This window comes from Pleurodeles waltl, chromosome 12, assembly GCF_031143425.1.
Source record: "Pleurodeles waltl isolate 20211129_DDA chromosome 12, aPleWal1.hap1.20221129, whole genome shotgun sequence".
In the NCBI taxonomy this organism is placed as follows: domain Eukaryota; kingdom Metazoa; phylum Chordata; class Amphibia; order Caudata; family Salamandridae; genus Pleurodeles; species Pleurodeles waltl.
The window spans coordinates 546,672,242-546,696,244 of NC_090451.1; the positions used below are offsets into that span (position 1 = coordinate 546,672,242).

Genomic DNA, 24,003 nt, shown 5'->3' on the forward strand with positions numbered 1-24,003 from the left:
TGAGCTGGCTTTAACATAGGATCTGGTGGAGGAAACATAATTCTTGATAAATAACAGAGTTACTAGGACTCTTGTTTTATAAATAATACTCATTCTTAACCTAACCCTGGAAAGTGGTCTGTCTGTAACACTTCTACTGTTTTCTTGTCATAGTGGTAGAGAGTCGGACATCAATCCGCAGCAATAATCTCTATTTGAAGTTTGCCAAAATATGTCATGTTACAGTATATTTTGCAGTGTCCAGTATGAATGTCTGTGTTGGTACTCTGAAATGCTTAACATTCCTCTAGTAAAGCCTGACTGCTCTTTGCCACACTACCAGGCCTAACCTAAGGATTTATTGTTGTGAATCAAAAACACCATCTTCGGGGTGTTGTGAGAGAATTACATAGTGAAGCCTAGACAGCCTCACTGCATAACACTCCACTTTCCTACACTGGAAAAGTAAAAGAAAAAAAAGATTCCTAATCTACAGGCAGGTTTTAGACCCAGACTGAGGACTATTAGCTATATAAATGCCAAAATGACTGACATACATTAGCGGGCTGTAAAATACCTGCACTGTTGTTCACAGACAACACTCTCCTAATCTGCAGACCCTCTATTGGCCTAAAATGTTTTATGAACACATTTTACAAATAAAATAAAACAATTGATTCCTAATCTGCAAGCAGGTTTTAGACCCCAGGTGAGCACTATTGACCAAGTGTTTTGCCCTGATAAATTGTAAATATGTATTTTTCAGACGGGAACACTTGTATCTTGATTTCATCGATGTTAGGACTATATTTGATCTAATTCCTAGTGCTACCGACTGAGAAGTGCTTTGCTCATTAGGGGTCCCTGAGCTGTTACGTGAACTAATAAGGTTGCATATGGTTAGCTATGCACAGTAAGATGGAGGAGAAATGGGAAGTTGTCAGAGTGCATCACTGTACAGAAAGGGGTTAGCAAGGCTACGTCATTTGTACCTACCTTGTTCACAGTTCACTTTAATGATCTTTTCAGACTTTTGAATAAATACCAAAATAACCAAAATAACTTGTTAGATTAGCGGGCTGTAAAACCCCGCATCGTTGTTCACAGATGACACTCGCCAAATCTCCAGAACCTCTATGAGCCTCAAATGTTTGACCGACACATTTTTTAACTTTTGTAAGCGCCACGGCCTTGAAATAAACACCTCTAAAACTAAGATTGTGATATATTTTTTTTTTTTAATCCTCATAAAAATTTGAAAAGCGCCATTTCGATGAACATGATTGCATTTGAGAGATTAAAAGAGTTTGATTACTTGGGGGTTAAGTTATCACATTCCTTTGGTTTTGCCCCACAGATTTCTAAAAGCTCATTGTGACTGAAGCACAGGGCCAGGGTCTGTGTCGTATATACTGAGAGTTTGGGACACTGTAATGTCTCATCACTTGCAGTGGATGAAAACTTTTTTTTAACGTTTTTTTTTTAGATCTTTTTGACTTCCCTTTGCTTCCCCTTTGCCTCAATTAAGTTTAGATTTGAGCATGAATTGGGTAGATAACATCATTGTCTTCATACTGCTAATGTGTTGGATTTATATCTGGACCGTTCCGTAACTTGAGCCCTATAGGAACTCCCTAAATTAACTGCTTGCAGTAGACAGATCATCAAGAACTCCCTTGTTATCATATGTAAAATGCTGGCTCCGCAAATGAAACTAAAAGAGCTATAGGTCTCACCTGGAAACTTAACCAGGAGTTTAACTACCGTTCTCAATAATTTGTTTGTAAGAGAAAGATGTATTGTGCAAGCCAAGCCACATAAAATAAGTCTATTTTTTTTAGATCAAAAATGAAATACTGTTTTTTGAGGACTATATAGATAAAATGGTGCCCTCTTTTGCTAAAAATGTGTTGATTTATGTTTGGTGTGCTCTCACGTAATGATTTTACTTTCAAATGGGCTACTGGGAGGCCAGATCTAATTGTTGTCCCGTCTGTACATTCTGTGTTGAAACTGAAGAACATATTGTGTTTATTTTTTTCGCCCTGGATACGACCATTTAAAGAGAAAATGGATAATTCTAGGTTGTAGGTCCTTAGGCCCTAACCACAATCTTGTTATCCTATGCTTATTGAAAATAGAGACAATTGATTTCCTTATTTTTGCCCTAGCCAGGGTTTTACCTTACGCTTGGATCATAAGGAAGAATTGTGTTAGAAAGAATTTTCATTGTTAAGAGCTTGAATTATCTTCATTTTTTGATTATATTTTTTAAACATTTTGTATGAATTGTTTCTACTTAACATGTTTCTGATTTTATTAGTGCATTTGTCTGTGTTTTTAAGGGACTTTTGTCTAGAATAAAACATTTCTGATGATAAACATTCATGGTTATGTTACTTTTGTTCTGACGTGTAACACTAATTGCATTTAATTGCATTTAATTTCAGTGATTGATGTATTAGTGTACAAATGAAACTGTTTAAGACATTCTGTGCTTTTTGCCTCATGCTCTTGTTACTAGGAATAAATGGTGAAACATTTACTATGGATCTCATTTCTAAACCAATTTCTGTAAATGTTAAGTTTTTCAGAGTCTTGGAGCCATGTACACCGTGCCATCTGCTCCTCCTAACAAAAGACTGAAGCACAAAACTGAAACTTCTGCCCAGAAAGAGTCTCAGGGTAGAGCTGAAACTAGAGATAATGAAGATATGGACCATGCCATGAAAAGTTGGCAGACTCAGGAGTCAGAGTTCGAACTTTTAGATGAAAAAGAAGGCAAGCATTTCAAGGGGTTTGATAAGCTGACCTTCAGCACAGCTAATAAACCGACCACTGCAGATGAGGAAGAACATTTATCAGAGATCATTATAATGCACCATCCTGATCCTGAAGCGGTGGAGGAGGAAGGTTCTGCTCCTAGTATGTTGGTTGATGCTTTTGATATGGTAACTGAGATAGTTGTTTCTGAGGATGCAGGGGCAGAAGAGCCTATTTCAGAGAGCTGTGAGGAGGAAGACTCCGCCTCTAAATTGGAGGATGATGTAGACTCTTCATTTGAAATGATAAATGAGCAAAATCCTGCTTCCCAGTCTTTGAAAAAGGAAGAGCATGCTTCCAGTGAGATTAAAGAGGAAAATAATTTTACCAAATATGTTGTTGAACGTTTTAAGGAGCAGACCCAGGCGAAGGCTGCAGTGGAAGAACCAAGCTTTGAGGAAGAGCAGGAAGTCGAAGAGACAACCTTGGAGAAGGAGGAGGGAGAAAGGGGAATGCAGACTTATAAGGAAGAAGAAAATGAAGATCATTGGAAAATTGAAGTGCAGGTTGCAGGAAGTGAGAACATTGAGGACGTTTGGCAAGTACAGGAAGAGAGTCTTGAAAATGAAGAAACCCCAGAAGGGGAAGTAAATGATGTTCCCAAAATTAATTCACAAGAGAATGATCCCCAATATGTGGTGAAGGAAAGGTCAGTCAATGATATGGAATATCCTTTTACTGTTGAAGTGGAAGCCAAGCCTATTGAGGATGTGGGTAAGTTAAGTTCTGAAGAAGAAGAAGAAGAAGAAGAAGAGATTATTAACAAGCAGGCTGTTAATGGCTTAGAAGACCAGGAAGTTGAAAACATCAACTTGGAGGAGATGGGAGTGGGTGAGCAAACCTTTGAAGACAAAGAAAATAAAACTCGAAGACACACTGGAATAGTGCTGATGAAAAGTAGGGTCTTTGAAGTGGCACCGGAGATCCAAAACGAGAATACTGAAGACGGAAAAATCCCCAACAAAATGGATGAGAATGCTTCCACATATGGTGTAGAAAAAAAGTATGCCATGATGGAAGAATCTGCTTCACAGGAAGCTGAAATGGAGACAAAAATTGAAGCTGAGGATGAACCCTGTCCTAAAGTGCAGAGTTTTGATGAACAAACACAAGAGAATGGGGAGGTGGATGAGCAAACCTTTGAGGAAGAGCAAGAAGTGGAAGACACCAGCATGGGCGAATTGGAAGAGCAGACCAATGGAGATGAAGAAAAGGAAACTCCTGGGGAAGGGGATGTGTCATTGATGGAAAGTGAGGAATTTGAGGAGGGTGCAGAGGTACAAAATGAGAGTCCCACAGAGGGAGAATCCTCAGAAGAGGAAGAAGACGAGTTTCCCGAAATGGAAGTGCAGACAGTTGAGAGAATTGAAGAAAACACCATCAGGGATGAAAGAAAAGGTAAGATGATAATAAGGATTATTTTATAATTGAATACATTTTATGTAGTAATATTCCTTAACTGACAGCAGTGCTATCTTATGAAGTGAAAACAATTAAGGTGACGTCAAACTGTGACAACCATGTTTTCACCATCAAGAATGTCTTCATGTCTCCATTTTTAATATCCTCCCCCAACACAGACACCCTGACAGTTTTTTCTGGATCTGTTTCTTTTCAAATATCCCAGAGTGACATTTGCTTGTCTAATCTTTAATTTTTAATTGTGGATTTATGAAGAGTTGACTGGCATCCTGGTTAAGTTTAATAACATTAGCAGTGAATTCATCTATGGTTGCAAGTAACTGGACATAAGTGGCTTGACAATTTATTTGCTTTTTTTGAGAGCACAACCTTCTAGCAATTGCTTTTTAGTTAATTAAACATTTATTGGCATCAACTCCAAAATATTTCAGGTCATAGGGTGCAGAGTGGAATGAATTTTCAGATTCACCTTTCTTCGTATTTTAACTCAAGAATTTAGGGGTACCAATTTAAGAAAATAACAGAGCTAAGGTATACAGGCATAGCACCGAGAACCTTTAGTGACCACAGGGATCACTTATGTTTCCCAGCAGATAGTGAAGTTTATTTGATCTCCACTCTACATTTTTGGAGTGTTCCACAGTTCCCCATATGTGGATGGTGTTTAACCTGGGTTTTCTTTAAAAACAAAAACAAATGCTGCTTGTTTGCTTATTGTATTGTTAGTTTCCTCACCACTGTTTTTCTCTTGCTCCAAAAATGTCAGTAAAAAAAAAATAATTGAACAACCTGCAAAAAGTTTATGATATGTTTGTTAAATAATTAGTCATTCAATTTGGAGTGTGTGCATACATGTAGCTGGCATATAAGTCTTTCTCAATACTGTAATATTTGCATAAAGTGAAAGTAACGAACAATGTTAGTCCATTCTTTTCATCTGTCTGCTGACTCATCACTACTCTAAGGAGTGCACGCATGAGCATAACAGGTATTATAAAAATAAAGGTAGGGAAGACGAGCACGCAATACTAAATATGTAAATGCTACACTAACCAAACTTTGAACCGTGAATTTAAATGTGACTGTTTTTTTTTTTTTTTTTTTTTTAATCCGTTCATATTGCGTACTATATTTAATCTTCTTGTGCAGGCTGTAAAAAAAAAATCTCTCTCTCTCTCTCTATATATATATATATATATATATATATATATATATATATATATATATTCCATCAATGTTAAGCTTATCGTAGCTCAAATCCAGCACCTTAACAGCGGATCAGAACCAACTTCCTTCCAGTTTCGTGACGGGGTTTTCAGAGGTCTTGAGGCCACAAAAGACTAGGTTATTTGTTCATATCAGAAATATCATTTCTTTAACTTAAGTTTACAATATAATTTTTTCAGCAAGCTCATTCCTTAAACCTTTAAATATGCGCTGTCAGTTTTAATATCGAGAGATGAGCCCCATAGTAGCAGAAAAGTTATGCGAATTCTGTTCGCCCTCATGAATTCAAAACAGTCACTGCGCGATTACAGTGGCGACCTAAACTCCCTACTTAACTTCAGCGGAGACTGCTTTTGGGCCACTATAATGCTGAGTGCTTTAAGCGCCTCTTTTGTCTGCAGACAACATCTCATAAAGAAAACTAACGGAAAAATGGGTGTTGGCAAAGGGCTGCCCAATGCGTCATTTAAAGTGAGAACAAGAGAAGGAGAAATAAGAGACGGGGACAGAAAGAGAGATAATAACAATAGGGAACGAGCACTGACATAGCCAATAGATATCGCCTTTTGGATGTATTGGCTTTGCCTGTGATGCTGGCTGCATCATTTTGTAGGGGTGTGCATCAAGCATGCATTCACCAATAAAAAGGTGAAAGCTTTTATTCCTTTTTGTATACAGATCAGAGTTGGATGTGGTTGAAGAACGCAATTTGAGTGGTCAACACGGAGTAGAGGGAAGTGGCAGGAGAAGCAACACTGAGTGCGAGCCGAAGCAACTTAGGGATGCAGAGGGGAGCAGCAGTGGGTGGGTGGGTGGGTGGAAGCTACATGAGGTGCCCAGAGCTCCTCTAGATGGCCACTCGATTCTGCCATCTGGAATCCTAGGTTGGCAGAGGCCCCTGGGAGCATGTGAGTGGCCAGGTCAGGCAGGTGATGTCACAGCCCCCTCCTGATAGGTGGTCACCCTGCTGTATGACCAATCCCCCTTTCTGTGCTATATAGGATCTCCCTCTTGGGTGGGTCCTCAGATTCGACTTCCATGATTCTAGCAGGAATCCTCTGTATTGCTTACTTCATCTTCTGTCCACTGGGACTGCAACTGGACCCTCCAGGAACTGACAGTCTGCAACTACAGTGACGACTCTGCTCTGTAACATCTTTTCTCCGGTTCCTTGCAGCAGCTGCAACATTTCCCCAGCTGTGCATCCTCTGAGGGCGGCAAGTCTTCAGCCTGCACAAGAAGTAAGAAGGAATCTCCTTTGGCGTGAAGGAGTCACTCCTCTGCATCCACAGGCACCAACTACTACAACGACCGGCTGCTTGGATCTTCTCTCCTCCGGAGCTGCATGTATCCTGCATAACAGGTAGTGGTCTGGAGTGGTCCCCTTGGTCCTCTCTGCCAGCTGTCCAACTTGGGAGACGGTAAGCCCTTGCCTCTCCTTGCAGGACAGTACCCCTGTGCGCCACGACTCTTGCAGCTACCTCCCCCAAGGGATCTTCAGCTCCGTGTAGCCCCAGCCCCCAGCACTATTTCCTGCAAAGCACAGTCTTCTGCCTGCTGCTCCATTGACGTTGGACTACTCTTCATGTGTGTTGAGGGAGCCTCACAGCGACTCCTCTGCCTGCTGCCAGTGGATTGCCTGTGGGAGCTGCCTCCTCTTCTTGTGACTCTCCGAGCTGCTGAGGGTCACCCTGGACTCCCTTTCTTGGGTCGAGTCCCCTTGACCTTGCTGGTACTCTTCAGTCTTCCAAACCTCCTCCTCAGTCTCTTGCATTTGCCAAGATTTGTTGGTGGTTTTCCAGTACCACTGACCGACTGCATCTCAACCGCTGATGTGGGACATCACTTGCATCACTTCTGAGACTCCTCTTCAGCTCCTGTGCTGCACTGCTGACCTTCTTCGTCCACCTGGTCATGCATCCACAGAAGAGTGGGTAGTGGCTCCTGTCACAACCGGTCGCTCCATCTCGAATTGGACTTGGTCCCCTTCCTTTGCAGGTCCTCTTCTGTCAGGATCCAAATTTGGGTTCTGGCGCACCTTTGGGCGTCAGAAGGGACCCCCTTCGGGTTCCGCGCTAGCAGCTTCAGCCTTAGCTCCGAGTGGCAGCCATGGATCCGTTCCCAGATCTGGACTGACATCTGTAGTACCCATTCAACCTTTCCAGGTGCCTTTCCCGGTGTAGACATGTAGAAGCCTAATTATTCAGCACCCATTTAGGATACAAACGACCATTAGCCAGCTCTTTCTAGATAAACAAAGAATTTATTAGGGATAGACTAGAAAGACATGTACATGGAGGATGCTCTGTACTAGTTGTACACAAACAGCCTAATACTAGGAAGTAATACACGATCTTTTATAGTATTAAACCACAAACATAATTCAACGTCTTATTGGTTCTTTGGCATTGACGTATGATTGACGTATGACTATTTCTCCATTATGGCTGAAGGTAGTTTTTCCTATCATGCCAAATATAGTAACAAAAAGCATAGAAAATGATTTTACACAAGGTGACCTACGTGCCTAATATCACATGGTCCATCTTGTGACAGAACTTGAGAACATCACGTACTCAGACTGGTACTTTCCAGAAGGGAGATTGCTTCAGCTAGCATTCAATGACGATGATATTTCATGATGGCTGTTCAGAGAGCAAGCCTTGCAACATAATGCGTTCCTAGCAGTAGCGAATTACATTTGTAGGCCTCTTTACTTAATGATAGGCCTGTGCAGAGATTGTCATTGTGTATCACAGGGGCCACTAGGCATAGCATACCTATGAACTGTAACATGCGATTCCACATTCCGCCCTCTGATACTCAATGACAAATCTAAGGGTCATGGTGTATTGCTCTCATTTATACCTCTTGCTCGTCCCTGTTGTCATCCTTCTATCTTTTTCTTCGATAATGTGTGTGTTTCTGGTGACAAGTTTTTTTTCAAGAGTAGGGCCAGGAAGGATGGACAAACTGGTATGAGCACACATATCGTTATCAGTGCCACGATCCTTATCGCTAGTACCTCTACCAACCAGGTACCCCAACCCCTGAACCATGCTGCTATTCGATCCAGCATTCCTCCAACGTCTCTCCCATCTGCCACTTTCCCAGCTCCTTCTGCTACCTTCTTTATTTCCTCTATTTCCTTTCTTATATTCCCACTGTTATCCGGTGTATACACGCAGCATTCCTGATGGATCACGGCACCGACCCCTCCCTCTTTTGCCAGGAGGGTGTCTAGCACATGCCTATTCTGGATTACAAGTGCCCTCATGTCTCCGAGTTCCTCAGTGATGTTCCCTAAGGCTGCTGCGGTGTTGCTGGCTAGCCCTTCCACTAATTCGGCGAATCTGTGAATTTCATATTGTGAGTGTGCTATCCCTAATCGCATCACTATGGTCCCCTATATTACTATTACCTCATCCACCCACGTTGGTGTCCTCTTCCTGCGCACCCCGCCAAGTGTTCTCTTTTCCCCCCTTCTGTAATTCTGTTCTATGCGCCATTTTTGGTAGCATGAATGCTAGGTAGCAGGTACCTTGCCATCCTGCTGGCAATTTAAAAAATGCTGATGTCCCACATATAATAAATATTCCTTTGGGAGGTGTCAGGCCTATGGACAAGCCTGTTGTGTCATTTTTTTTGTAGTCCAGGCTCAATGTTGTATTGCAAATACTATGTCCCACATCAATTCCGTTTTTGCTAGTGTCTGCGTTACCTCTTGAGTATTGGAAACACCATGGTGCCTTTATTTCTGTATCTATGGCCAGGCATGGTATTCGTTGTTCTGAGCCACGATCCCTTTCAGTGTAACCCTTCCCTCTTTCTGTTGTAAATGCATTCAATAAATTCTCTTTTTCTTTCTTCGGATCTAATCTCCTACACTTCTTTCTTCTCTTTCTATCTTCTTCCTTCAATTTATTTTACACACTTTCTACCAATTTTCCTTGCATTTCACCTACATAAGGTTCATCTTCCAAACCATAGTCATCCCTTTTTCTCCTCATTTCTCCTTTGTTTATATTTTCTCTTAATCTCTCCTTTTCTCTTTTCCTTGTTCTCATTCCTTTTAAATTTCCCCCTAACATATTATCTAATATGTTACATTCCACGAATTCTGTGAGGGGCATTTGAGTGTAATTTCTTTTCTCCTGGCTAGTGGTCGGTAGGTGGGTACATATAAAACAATCAGACACATTTGCTAGTTCTTTGTACATTGATACCATTTGCACAAATGTATTGTCCTTATAATCTTCTCCATCTTCTTTCCATTTTGTATATTTCACCCATTTTGTTTGATCCTCCACCCTCTCATGTTGTTTTGAGATATTGTTGTTCTCACCACCGGTTGCTCTTTCACCTTGGCCACTTTTGGGGATGTAGTGTTCCTGGTCGAGCCATGGAATATGTATGTCGTATTTATATACTATCAGGATTGTTGTTAGTACTATAGCTGCTACCGGGGTGAGTAATGCTGTGACCACCACGGGCCACTTCTTCTGCTTCTTTTTCTTATGTTGTAATCTGAAATCCATGTCGCCTTATGGGGTGTGGTCGGATGTGGCTAGCACTTGAAACCAGTTCTATTGGTATGTAACCTTTGGTACCTCCTTATTCCTGTAGGAGTGCCACACGAGTAGTCTATTACTTCTGTATATTTTCGGGGCGACGTTGAATGCTATTTGACACTTGTAGTTATGCAGAGTATAAAGGGATGAATCCCAATGTCCAGTTCTAAGGGAGTTGGGTGCGATAGTCCACTGACCCGAGGGATGGCCCTTTTGTCCTATTTTTGCTATATTCCTAATTGGAAGAGGCACCTCCCAATGGGGCTACAAGCCGCACTGATCCTAGTGACCAGCCGCTTCCGTAGGACTGGGATCTGCACCTCTTGGTGCAAATTTTTCTAGCTGACTTTTAGTATTCTGTTCATTTATATCCTGATGTCTTTAATACTTAAGTGGCCTTGCTTGTCTCTCCGACTCCTGTGGAGAGTAGCACGAGCAGTTCTGAAAGAGTATCCTGGTGTCTTGAAGGACCCGCTTGCACCCTCCGACTCCTGTGGAGTTGCAGCACGAGCAGTCCAAAAACAATGTTCTGGTGTACCGTGGAACTCGCTTACACTCTCCGACTCCTGTGGGAGTGTAGCACGAGCAGTTCCGTCAGTGTTGGCTGGTGGAGCTTGTTGAATGAAGGTTGTACCGCTGTGGTGAAGTTGGCATTACTCTTGTTGGCAATTTTGTTGGTGGCTGGTCGTCCTTTGGTCCAGCGGCCTTCTTGGTGTGTGAGGTATGGACCCAGGATGTGATGCCCTCACACTTGACTGCTGTGGCTGTTGTCAACAGGACTTGGTGTGGTCCTTTCCACCGTGGTTGAAGGCATTGACGTCTGGTGTGGCCTTTACCCACACCCAGTCTCCAGGATGCAGTTGTGTTCCGGTGGTGTACCTTCTTGGTGCAATAGCTGTGGATCCAGGAGGTCAGTCCTTCCTACTTTTCAGGTGACCCAAGCCCAATCTCCCTGTTGGAGATCATGTCCAGGTAGTGTTGTCCAGCCAGGAAGGGCCTGCAGCACCTAATGCTGAAGGTAAGGCAAACTGCTGTCAAAATGTCTTATCAGATAATAACTTCTCACCACCAGACATGTTCATAGGCCAGTCAAACAGTATTTCTGTCGGTGCTCAGTTTGACATCTTTGTCAAGGGTGCCTTTCTTGACCAATGAAGCAAGCGGTAGTGCATCAATCTAGAACCGCTCAGCAGATGCCCAAAATTCTATAAAAGGACATATCTGACTGGTTTATGGGTTAACTAGCACACTCTTAAACTGAAATCAACACTCAAAAAATAAATAACAGTTACACTCAGTAACAGTGGAATATTCACACAAACTATTTCACCAAACAAATGGTGATCCAAAGGTCAGGAGAAAACACATGTTACACTGGTATACAGCCAGTATTTTTGGAACATAGCATTGTATCCTATTATTCTATTTCAACACACAGAATATCTGCATAAATGCTGGAAGGGTTGGGACTTTGCAGGCATCACCGCCATCAGAAGTCACTTCCCCTTTCTCGTACAAGTGTGATGTTCTGAAATGCTGATGTTCCTTTAAGATATTATATTTATTTTATTTATTTATATTTGGCACCCTCATCATCAGAAGTATATTACTAATAGCTGTATTGCAGTACTACATAGCACATCCTAAGGTAGTAATAACTCTATCCTAACATAGGTATGTTCAATACCCAAAACCAGTTTGGAGAATATTTAGTTGCAATCTACCAACACATGAAGGCAATCCATGTCACTGTGCACATTAAGATGTACCACGGAAGACTCCCATTAATTATGAAAACATAAAACGTAACATAGACAGACGGATACAGAAACCACATCTTCTCGTCCATGTTCTGAAACCTAGGAAAAAACATGGATAGAAAAATACTCCTCCTGCCGCCAATTATATGCACATATATATATACGTAGATACATACATCCTGCGTCCAGGGTGTATATAAAAAAATCCTATACATTTTAAAATTAACTGTAACATTCAGCTGTACATTTATTTTACAATTCTACTTGGTCCGTCATGGTAACATATCGCAAAAATCCGTGGCTTTGCCCTTGGAGCCATGCCCAGAGTCTGTGGTTTTCAGAAATGGGGAAGGTAATCTTAACTGCCACAATTTAATACAGGGACCTCGCAGATAAGTGCATAAAATAAAATACAATAAAAATAAAACACATTTGTCACAAATGTGCTGCATTTTTACCCATTCATTGCCCTTTTGACACCCTGGTTGCACTCACATGACTTCAACATACTACATGTACTGCAGATGTTTAAACATCCACTTGTGTTATTTTCTTTTAGCCTCTTATTAAGTGAAATCGATCAGTCACTAACACGTCATGTGTAATTATTATTACTGCACTAATATGTTTATTTTAAATATCAATACACCTTAGTAGAAGTTTATCACATAACTAACTCACTCTACAGCCCAACAAGAACCCACATTATTATATATCTATTATTTCCTTATATTATTTACAATTCAGCACATAGTAACTCTTCTGTCATTGAACATGACTAAATTATTAGTATGTACTCTATAGAGCTATGAAGAAATACACAACCAGGGGTTGGAATTACCGTAAACAAATGCCCAGCACAATTCTTCCAGAATGCTCTCTCATCAGATGCAAATATCTGCAGAAGCTTGAAAGCAAAATGTGCTATTCCTTGCTTTCAAAATATCTTCACAAACAATGTAACTAGGAAAGAAACATTCTGCTAAACTACCATGATATTTTAGGTGTCATTTCTTTGAAGCATCATTTAGTAAAATGTGCGGATGCATGGTGGTATTTCCCAAATTTATATTCATAACGGAAAAATCAATGTAACCTTTTCATCAAAGTTACACATTGCCACAGTAGTTCCTGGCATGAACAAAACTACTTTGTGCCAAAACTACTTTTGTGCCAATATGCTTCGTATGGAAGAGCAGAATGGTGTCTCTACCACTAAAGCCAGTCAATAAACAGAGAGACAGAATTAAAATAACAAAAGGTCTGTGGTAACCAGTTTATGGCAGAATTCTTAAAGAAAATCACAAAGTGCACCCATGGTATCTGTTACTGCATTAGTGCAGATTTACAGCTTTTATGCATGAGCTAGCATTTAATGAGGCAGACCAGGAAATCGAACTCCTAGACAATATTTGTAAACACCATTTTAGCAGGAGGAAAATATGCATGTGTTCTTACAGGACAAGTAGACTGATGACACAAACTGTCCCATGGACAATTAGACATTTTATAAAATTCCACACTCCTGACAACATATTGTTAACTGCTGCAAATGAATCCTCTGTTCCCTCAAGACTAAATTTGTTCACTGTAAGAATTTTGGCAACCTTTGCATGGGTCAAATATTTTTAAATGTAATCCCTACATAAGAAAGTTCTTATTTGTTGTACACCTGTGGTTCCTAACCTTTTTACTCCTGGGGACCACCAGTGAAACATTACTGGAAGCCAGGTACCCTCAAGCAGTTTGCACAATTTAAATTTCAAACATGAAATAATTCTTTTATATTGAAAAAATATGCAAAAATCTAAACATTTTATTGGAAATGTTGGTGCTGCATCTCGGCGACTAACTTTTAAATTTTTAGTTTTATTTAGGAAAGTTGAATCCTTCGGGCAATTTTTTAAAATTATCTCTGGGGCAATTTCTGTTATTATTTTTAGGTACATAAGATCTAAGAAAGCTTTTATACATAAATATGTGGTGGTGCTTGTCCCCTGGACGGTGCTGCCCGATCCTCATTGCCGAATCAGACAGGGAGTCAGATGGGTGTTGTCCCCTATTATGGATCCTTAGCCTTATTCCTATGGGCTATGTTACAGTGAGGAAAGGACGGGTCTAGGATCCTTAAGAATACCAGTTCCAAGATCGCATGGACTGGCGTATGGACCTGGGTGTGAAGCCAGTGGACTGGATACCTCCCCAGTTACTGGCATGCTCCATCCCCCACTGTGGCTACAGAGGAGGGAGCTTCATATTCTATGGTGCTGCGGAGAGTGGCCGAGGTGCTCGACCTTGAGCTGTCTTTGGGGCAGTCAGGACTAACCTTCTGACAGATGCTTCAGCCTGGAGCTTCATCCTCGGAAACCCTGCTTCCCTTAATGAAGCCTTTACGGAAGTCATACTTTGGTACCTGGTCCAAACAAAGCACAGGGGCTCCTGTGACTAGGACAATTGGTGCTATCACACTGAACCGGGTGACCCAGGTTTCCTGATGCAACATCCCAATCCTGAGAGCTTGATTATCTAAGCCTACACCTCCCATGTCACGTTCCCTTCCGCACCCTTGGATAGGGAACCTGAGAAGCTGGACACACTTGAGAAGATTATGTTTTCTTACACCAGCCTGGCATTGTGGTCCATGGACACCGCACTTCTTTTTGGTCATTATTCCCACACGCTTTGGGATACCGTTGCACAAGTGCTGCCACAGGTCCCGGAGGAGGCCTGGGCTGTAATTTCCCCAGCAGTTGCTAATGGGAGAGACGCAGCACAGTTAACGATCCGATGTGGCCTGGACCACCACACTGGGCAGAGCGGTTGCATCAACAGTACCTCTCCAGCATCATGCCTGGTTGAGGGCGTGTGGCTTTTCGGTGGGTGTTCACTCCAATCTTATGGACAAAGCCTTTGGTGGCACCTGTCTCTTTTGGGAAAAAGCAGACTCAGCCCTCGAGCAATTCAAGGATTCTCGTGGTGGCCCCTCGTTCTCCTCAGTCTGCTTTTCGCCCCATTCGTGGCTGTGGAAGTGGTGCCCAGCCACATCAGTTCCCATCAAGCCACCGTGCCGCACATGCTGCCCAGACTCTGCATGGCTGGGGACGTGGAATCTACCGCCCTCATCTCCCTCGTGGATCAGGGAGCCAGCAATTTGGCTGGTCTGCCATACCCTCGCTCTGCAGCTGCCTACAAACCTTCCTAGTTTGACTCTTTCCCACCAAGGACCAGTTGGAGGCAGGATTCGCCATCACCTGCACTGCTGGCCATCCAGACAGATGGGTTTTAGAGATATTACAAAGGGGCTACTCCCTCCTCTTTGAGACTACCCCCTCCATCCATGTCCCGTTCCTACGATCCGATGACGGAGGGTCACTTGGCACTTCTCCAAGAGGAAGTTACAGCTCTCTTGGCCAAGGGAGCCATAGAGAGGGTCCCAGTGCCAAAATTAGGTTGTTATTCTCATTCCGTCTACTCCCTTGTAGCCAAAAGAGATAAGGGTCTCCACCCTATCCTAGACATGTGTTCCCTAAATCTTTCTCAGGGAGAAGTTCAAAATGCTCTCTCTGACTCAGGTTCTGTCTGTCCTGGATCCAGGAGAGTGGATGGTAACATTAGACTTCCAGGATGCCATTTATTGCATCCCCGCACTGCCTGCCCACAGCCATTACTTGTGTTTCACGGTAGGCACAGGCATTTTCAACTCATTGGGCTCCCCTTTGGCCTTAATAGCGCCCCTTGAGTGTTCACCAAGGAGATGCCCGCAGCTCATCAGCACACACAGGGGTTACAGTCTTAGCCTATCTCGATGGCAGCCTGTTAAAGGGGGGCTCATCCCAGGTTGTTGTCTCCTACTACCAGACTATGGCGGACTTCCTGCATTAGCTGGGATTCACTATAAACAAGTCACACCTGATTCCCTCTCAGAAACTTCCTTACATCTAAGCTCTTTTGGACACAGTGCAGTTTCGGGCTTATCCTCCCAAGTGGCGGGTGCAGGTGTAGGAAAGTAACCTCTTTCTAGCATGGTTTTGCCTGTTTGTCAGTGTGTTTGACTGTGTTCACTGGGATCCTGCTAATCAGGACACCAGTGATTATGCGCTCTCATTTTAAACATGGTTGCTGAAACCTTTTCACCCCACATTTGGAATACTGATACCGCCATGCAAGTCCCTAGTATGTGGTACCCAAGGCGTTGGGGTACCAGGGGATCCCTATGGGCTGCAACATGTATTAGGCCACCCATAGGGAGCCCATGCAAAGTGTTCTGCAGGCCTGCCATTGCAGCCTGCGTGAAAGGGTGCATGCACCCTTTCACTACCAGGTCACTACACCAGGTCACTGTAAGACACCCCTATGGCAGACCCTCCTAACCCAGAGGGCAGGGTGCAAGTACCTGTGTGTGAGGGAACCCCTGCACTAGCAGAGGTACCCCCACGAACTCCAGTTTCATTCTCCTGGACTTCGTGAGTGTAGGGACGCCATTTTATGCGTGTACTGGACATAGGTCACTACCTATTTCCAGCTACATAATGGTAACTCCAAACCTAGGCATGTTTGGTATCAAACATGTTGGAATCATACCCCAATACTGCTGCAAGTATTGGAAGTATGATTCCATGCACTCTGGGGGCTCCTTAAAGGACTCCCAGCATTGCACCGCCAGTCTTCTAGGTTTTTCTGGGCAGCCCAAGCTGCTGCCACAACTCAGACAGGTTTTTTCCCTCCTGCTGCTTGATCTGATCAAGCCCAGGAAGGCAGAACAAAGGATCTCTTTCGGGAGAGGAAGGTAACACCTCTCCCTTTGGAAATATGTGTGACTGGCTTGGGAGGGGTAGCCTCCCGAAGCCAGTGGTATGCTTTGAAGGGCACATTTGGTGCCCTCCGTGCATAAACCAGTCCACAACTGTTCAGGGACCCCAGGCCCTGCTCTGGCGCAAAACTGGACAATGGAAAGGGGAGTAACCAATCTCCTGTCTATCACCCTCCCCCACAGTGGTAGTGCTCAGAGCTCCTTCAGAGGGTCCCTGAGTTCTGCCATCTTGTTTCCGTGATTGGCAGGGAACTCTGGGAGCATCTGAGTGGCCAGGCAGGTGACATCAGAGCCCCTTCCTGATAGGTGCTTACCTGGCTAGATAAGCAATCCCCCTTTCAGGGCTATTTAGGGACGCTCTCTTGGGTGGGTCCTCAGAATCGGCTAGCAGGATTCCTCTGCAACCTTCATTTCAACTTCTGGCCTCCAGAACTGCAACTGGACCCTCCAGGACCCGACAATCTGCCTCCGAGAAGAATTCTTCTGCAACATTGTTTCTAGGACTCCTGCCAGCAACTGCAACATTTCCAATGGCTGTGCATCCACTGAGGGTGGCGTGTCTTCAGTCTGCACTAGAAGAAAGAAAGAATCTCCCTTGGCGCGAAGGAGTCACTTCCCTGTATCTGCAGGCACCTGTTGCAATGCCGACAGGCTGCATGGATCTCCCCTCATCTTGAGCTGTGTGGATCCTGCATCATGGATGGTGGTCCAAAGTAGTCCTCTTGGTCCTCTCTATCAGCTGTCCAACTTTGGTGGAGGTAAGCCCTTGCCTTTCCACGCAGGACAGTATCCCTGTGCACAGTCTCTTGCAGCTGCCAAGGCTTGTATGCATCTCCTCCAAGGGATCTTCAGGCAATGTGGAGCTCCAGCCCCAGGAATCTTTCCTGCGGCACACAGCCTTCTGCGTGGTTCTCCTGCGGTGTGGGACCCTTTCTTGTAGTGCTGCGTGGGCTCTTTCTGCAACTTCTGTGTCTTCGTCCCGTGGGACTCCTGTGGGTGCTGCCTTTGCTCTTGTGGGCTATCTGTGTCGCTGAGGGTCCCATCTGACACCCCTTTCTGGGTTGAATCCTCCTGGTCTTTGCTGGTCCCCGGCAGCTCCACTTTTCCACTAACAGTGAATTTGCCTTTGCCAAGGCTTGTTGGTGGAATTCCTGCACAAAGACCTGTCTGCAGTCTTCACTGCAGCATGGGACATCTTCTGCATCCATCAGGAACTCTTCTCCTGCTTCAAGACTGCAGTGCTGACCTGATCTTCATCACCATCGACAAACTCCTTTAAGTAGAGCTGGGTGGGTAGTAGCTCCTACTTCTCCTGGACTCCACTGTGACTCTTGGAGTTGGTCTCCTCTCTCCATAGGTCTTCCTTTCCAGGAATCCACCGCTGGCTTCTTGCAGTCCTGTCTGGGTGTCTTTTCCTTCCTTTTGGGTGGTTTGGGGAAACTCCAGTGATTTACTCCTGCTTTCCTGGTCGTTGGGGGGTATTGTGTTACTTATCTCTGTGGTTTTCTAGTACTCCCAGATCCCCTCTACACATTCCACTTACCTGTGTTCTCACTCCATTTTTTTTAGGATATGGTTTGGACTCCACCTAGGGTCACTGTTGCTTATTGATATTTGCACTGTTTCTAACCTTTTCTATGTCTGTCACTGTTTACTAGTGTATATATTTAGTGTATTACTTACCTCCTATTGGAGGGTTGCCCTTCTAGTACTTTGAGTAAGTGCTGTGTGACTACAGCGGTTTTGCATGTCTCTTGAATAAGCCTTGGCTGCTCATCCACAGCTACCTCTAGTGATCCTGGCTTCTAGACACTGCTTACACTTCATTAATAGGTGATACCTGGTATAAGGTGCAAGTACCTTGGGTACCCACCACACACCAGGTCAGCTTCCTCCACCAGGATATTCAGGCTATGATACCAATGTTTCAGCCTCTCTCCTGGATTTCGGATGACTGAGGCTGCTGGGCCTCATTACCTTCTGAATTTTGCAGGTGACACATGCCAGGTGGCATATGTGGGATCGGAAGTTCCAGTGGGCACTGCATCATGGGAATCTCTCCGACATGGTCTAGATCTCGGAGGGAGCTGCACCAGATCCCCATTGGTGGCTGACAACCCACGATTCGGCCTGTGGCATATCCCTTTCCCTTCCCCAACCAGTTCTGACCTTAGTGACAGATGTGTTACTCCTGGGATGGGGAGGCCACCTGGGAGAGGCGAAGGCCAGAGGGATCTGGCCTCCTGCAGAGTCCAGGCTTCACATCAACCTGATGGAGCTCTGGCGGTCAGACTAGCATTGAAAGCATTTCTTTACTCTGTCAAAGGGAACTCAGTACAGGTGTTTACAGACAACACCACCGCAATGTAGTACTGCAGCAAGCAGGGCGGGTGACGTTGTGAGCCCTTCGTCAAGAAGCTCTGCGCCATTTGACATGGCTGGAACAGGACATTTTACTGGTGATTAAACATCAAGCAGGTTCTCTCAATGCAGGAGCGGACAAACTCAGCTGACAGTGCTTAGTCGATCACAAATGGAGTCTCCATCCGGAGGTGGCGCAAGGTCTCTTTTAGCAGTGGGGAGAGCCTTGGTTCGCCTCAGCAAAGAACACTGAATGTCAGCAGTATTGCGAGTTGGAGTTTCCAAGGCAGCACTCGCTTTGCAACGCTTTTCGTCTCAAATGGAAGTCAGTCCTCCTGTACGCCTTTCCAGCCATACCACTTCTACCCAGAGTTCTCAAGAAGATGAAGAACGGTAGGTCCCAAGTAATCCTTGTGGCTCCGGACTGGGCACGAAGAGTCTGGTATCCCGAGCCATTGAGCATGGCCATCAATCCTCTGATACGACTGACCCTTATAGTGTATCTTCTGTCGCAGGGGAGAGTTCTCCACTCAAACCTGTCCAGTCTCCGTCTTCTTACATTGAGATTGAGCGGCAGCAGTTGTTTAAGTCTCCTGTTGTAAACAGGTTCCTTAAAGGCCTTAAGCATATGTTCCTTTCTTCCCCATTCGTTATGCCCCAATGGGTCTTGAATTTTATTCTGGCATTCCTGATGTGCGCTCCTTTCAAGCCTCTCCACAATTGTCCCGTCAGGCTTCTCACTTTGAAAACAGGCTTCCTTGTGGCCATTACATCTGCCTGCATGATGAGTGAGCTGCAGGCATTGTCAACTAAGGCACCCTACCATTCCATCTATCCTGACAAAAAGGTGGTGTGCACTAGGGTCTCTTATCCACCGAAAGTCGTTATGCCCTTCCATGTAGGCCAATCCATTACCTTGCCTACTTTTTACGCACCCTGCATCCTTCTAAGAAAGAGGAGAGAATACACCGCCTGCACCCAAAAAGACCATTGGCTTTCTACCTAGATCGTACTAAAGAGTTCCGGATGGATGGCCAACTCTTTGTTGGTTATGTGGGTGTGAAGAAAAGTCACGCAGTGGAGAAATGAACCATCCCTAGATTGGTTGTACTCTGCATTAAAATGTGCTGCGCATTGGTTAAGAAGCAACCCCCTAAGGGTTTGCGGACTCATTCTACAAGAGCTGAACCTGCGACCACTGCATTAGCAGGCGAGTTTCCAGTCCTTGACATCTGTCAGACACCAATGTGGGCATCTCTGCACATGCTTATCAAACACTGCTGCCTGGACAGTCAGGTCCGTAAGGACATGCACTTTGAACATTCGCCCCTGCAGGATTTTGTAGTGTGATCTTCGTTCACAGACCAATCTCTGGGGATAGAATTGCCTGAGTATCTATTCCAAGGTAAGGAAGCTGCACCTAGATTTCTCTATCAAATGGACAAGTTAATTACTTTCGGTAACGCCTTATCTGGTAGAGACAATATCTAGTTGCAGACCCACCCATCCTCCCCACTCTGCAAACTGTTTTCTAGGGCAAGGGACTCACCTTTTACGACCCTAGTTTTGACGCATCGGCGGCAGTGCTTAATTTGTAAATAAAAACGTGCCGGTGCCCAAAGCCCTCCTCTTAAACACGCTACTGCTGCACTTAAATGTGGAACACGGAATACTGAGGCGGCGTCATCCTGAAGCCATCTTTGGCCTCTCCAATACATTTCCAGCTTCTTCCTGCCCCTTCAGCTCACTCTAGCAGCTTTCTACTTTCTCCCTTTGTGACGCTTTTTTGTTTTTCCCTTTCTCCGTCTTTCCCATATGTGTCTTTTCTCGCCGCAAATGCTTTAGGCCCAAAAAAAAGCCCCGGCCCTCAAAAATAAGTGCCGGTGTTCAGCACCAGAAACAACAAGCACAAATTAAGCACTGATCAGCGGTCAATCTTCTTCATGGCTCTACGCTTTTGGTGTGGAAAGTTGTGAAAGAAACTGACGTCAGTGCACCAGGGTTGTTCCTGTATAGGACCTGAGATGTCATATTCTGCGTGGGCGCTGGCGGACATGGAGCTGATCAACGCCATCTAATGACTCTAAGGGGTACTGCTGTAGAAGAATCTGATTTCTGGGTAGATTCTAAGGTAAGGAGTCTGCAACTAGATTTTATATCTACCAGGTAAGGCTTTACCAAAGCCAAGTAACTTGGCCATTTATGTTCTGGAGTTTCCATCCCATGCCCCACCTTTCGCAGCAGATTGGCAGCTTCTAAGGTCTAAGATGGAACCCCTGTTACTGTATTAGTCACTACTCGACTGAGTAGCCTCCAATTGGTTAATAAGGTTCATGGAGAAGGTGATGGTTTTCTCTCTGTGTACATCATCAGGACATGCAGAATAAGCATGTGTCTGCCAGTTGTAAACTCAGTGCGCAGTTCTTAAAAGGCCCAGTGACTGGCTATAGTGTGCATCGTGCTCTTCCTGTGCTTAGAGCATGTGGGTGAGCACGTCTGTGGGTGATACCATCGGAGGTTATGATGTACCAGTACCAGCACTCAAGGTGGGCTTAGTCTCTGGATGGCCTGGGGATCATGCTGACACTGTTTGCCCACTTCAGCGCAAGTTAGGTGGCTTGAGTGCAGTGGTGATTTCCGGCATCGGGTTTTTGGTGGTCCCGATCCTCACAGTTCTTTCTTGGGTGCCTGCAGATGCAGGGGAGTTCTTCTTCGTGATTTGCAAAGCACTGGCACCTCTCCCAGTTTCTTGGAGACTGCAGCGATACAACAGGTCAGTTGCTCCTCAAGGGTCAGGTGCAGCAGGCAGGCCGGCCGGCAGGGTTGGTGCAAAGTCAGTCATGCTCCTCGGTTCATATGTTCAGCAGGCTTCTTGTCCACTCCTTCTTTTGTCTCCAGCAAAGATCTGACGTCCTGGTATCAGGGGGTTCCCTATATACTCAATTTAGGGGATGTTAAGTGAAGTGAAGGGTAGTAGCCAATGGGCTACTTACCCTTGGGGCTACTACACCCTCTAGATGACCACCTTCTCTGGTGAGTGGGCATAACCCTGTCCAGAGTTTCAAAATTCCACCACATACAAGATGGCGGCATTCCTGAAGCTGTGTCCACTTCAGGCGACCCACCCTAGAGGTATGTTTACCCTGGAAATGCGACCCACCTCCTGCACAGCTAATTTTCACACCTGTCCAGGTGCTAGATGGGGCCCTGTTCTGCACATCAAAAGCGTTGGGCTTCTTTGATGCTTCCTGCCTTGGAATGCAGATTTATCGGTCATCCTGTTCGGAGGGGTGTGTTAACACCCCTGCCAGTGCAGGCTTTTGTGTCTGACATCCAGAGAGCAAAGGCTCTCACCCTTGGCGATCAGATTTTCATCTTCTGATGGCAGTCTGGCTGGAGCTAGCCCATGAGCCCACTAGCAGTTGGTAAGATTGCAGGGGACACCTCTAAGGTGGCCTCTGGGTGCATGTATTAAATCCATTACTGGAATCCCTGATGGTTTAGGATGAGATGTTTGATACCAATCATTCCTAGTTTCACTGAAGCCATCATGTAGCTGGGGAACTCGTATTGACCAGTGTCCAGCACATGTTTTTAAAATGGCTTCACTACACACTTATGTCTAAGAATTGACAGACACAGCAGGGGCATATCTGCTCTTGCAGATATGCCCACACATATAATATAATGCACCCTTCCTTAGCGCTGTAACGCTTGCTGTAGGGGTGACTTACAGATATTACATGCAGTATTTTAGGGGACATGGCACACAAGTGTGTACCATGTCATGTTTTCAAATTTGGGACACCTTGTCATGCAGTTTGCAATGGCAGCTTGTATGAAGTTAGTGCTGGTTCCCTTAGAGTGGCACAAATTGTGCTACAGCTCCTAGGGGCCCTCTTCAGGACTCATGTCGTAGGTATCAGGGGTACCATTGACTAGGGACTTACAGAGGTGCTAAAGGACCTGGCAACTTGAGGATCAGGTGACCAGGTGTCTTGTTTTGGGGAAGGAACACTGGCAGTAGGGACCAACATGGTTAGCAGGAACCCAGTGCACTTTAGTCAAAGTTGCATAAAAACAGGCAAAAAGTGGAGAGGGTACTTGTAACCATAACCCAGCTTCCTACAATCAGCTTTCTACCATAGCAGTACAGCATTGGGTGATAAAGAAGCGAATACTTAGACCAGGGAGCCCCTTATATTTGGCATGCCACTTCAAGCTAGGATTTTGTTGGTAATGTTGTAAAATGTTAATATTGATGGGCAGGACCTCGTTTACTCTTTGATTTGATTGGACACTCTTTGGCGAAATGACCCTTGCGCCCGCAATAAAGACACTGTCCATTCTTTCTACGTAGGTCCTTTTCGTCTTTGGTCAAAGGCCTCCTGATTGTTCCGATTTCCATAGGTTCTGGAGTTCTTTCTTTCTGGGTTCTTGGTTCTCTATTATCCTGAACACGCCAGGAATATTTCTCAGTCGTTTTGTGTATTCCCCTTCGTTCTGCTAAACGATGATCCAGTCTCAAAACGAGGTTTATTAGATCTTGACAGTCTGTAGGCTGCGGGTCTATTTAGGCAAGGATGTCTTTTAACTTATCCTTGAGTCCTTTGTAGAACAAGGCTGCTTGCTTTTCTTCAGGCCAGGATGTCTCGGCTACCAGCAGATTAAAGTTAGCTAAGTAGGACACTAGATCCTGGTTACCTTGTCGCAAGTCTAATAGTTCACGATCTGACGTCAATGTCACAGTTCTACAATCAAATACTCTTTCAAACTCACGAACAAAATGTCTCCAATTGTAAAGCAGGGAACTGTCTTTGTGCACAAGAGGAATTGCCCAGGTAGCTGCGTCCCCAGTTAGGTATGATAATAAGAAAGACACCCTGGATTGGGCATCAGGGAAAGTGTGTGGTCGGCAGGTAAAATGTAATTCCACTTGAACCAGGAAAGATTGCGCTTTCAAGGGATCGCCTGAGAAACATTCTGGAGGAGTTAGGGGAATGGCCAAAGGAACTTTGAGGGAAATGTTCGTAGGAAGACTACTTCCAGA

General features: G+C 44.6%; 1 protein-coding gene across 2 annotated transcripts in view; it reads left to right on the plus strand.

Moving 5' to 3' along the window:
• Positions 1-24,003, plus strand: part of CENPT (centromere protein T) — an 834,768-nt gene that overhangs the window by 545,611 nt on the left and 265,154 nt on the right. For both annotated transcript variants that reach the window (XM_069217597.1, XM_069217596.1), the window contains exon 13: positions 2,566-4,200. In XM_069217597.1, coding sequence (XP_069073698.1) covers positions 2,566-4,200 — 1,635 coding nt within the window. The remainder of the gene's footprint in view (positions 1-2,565; positions 4,201-24,003) is intronic.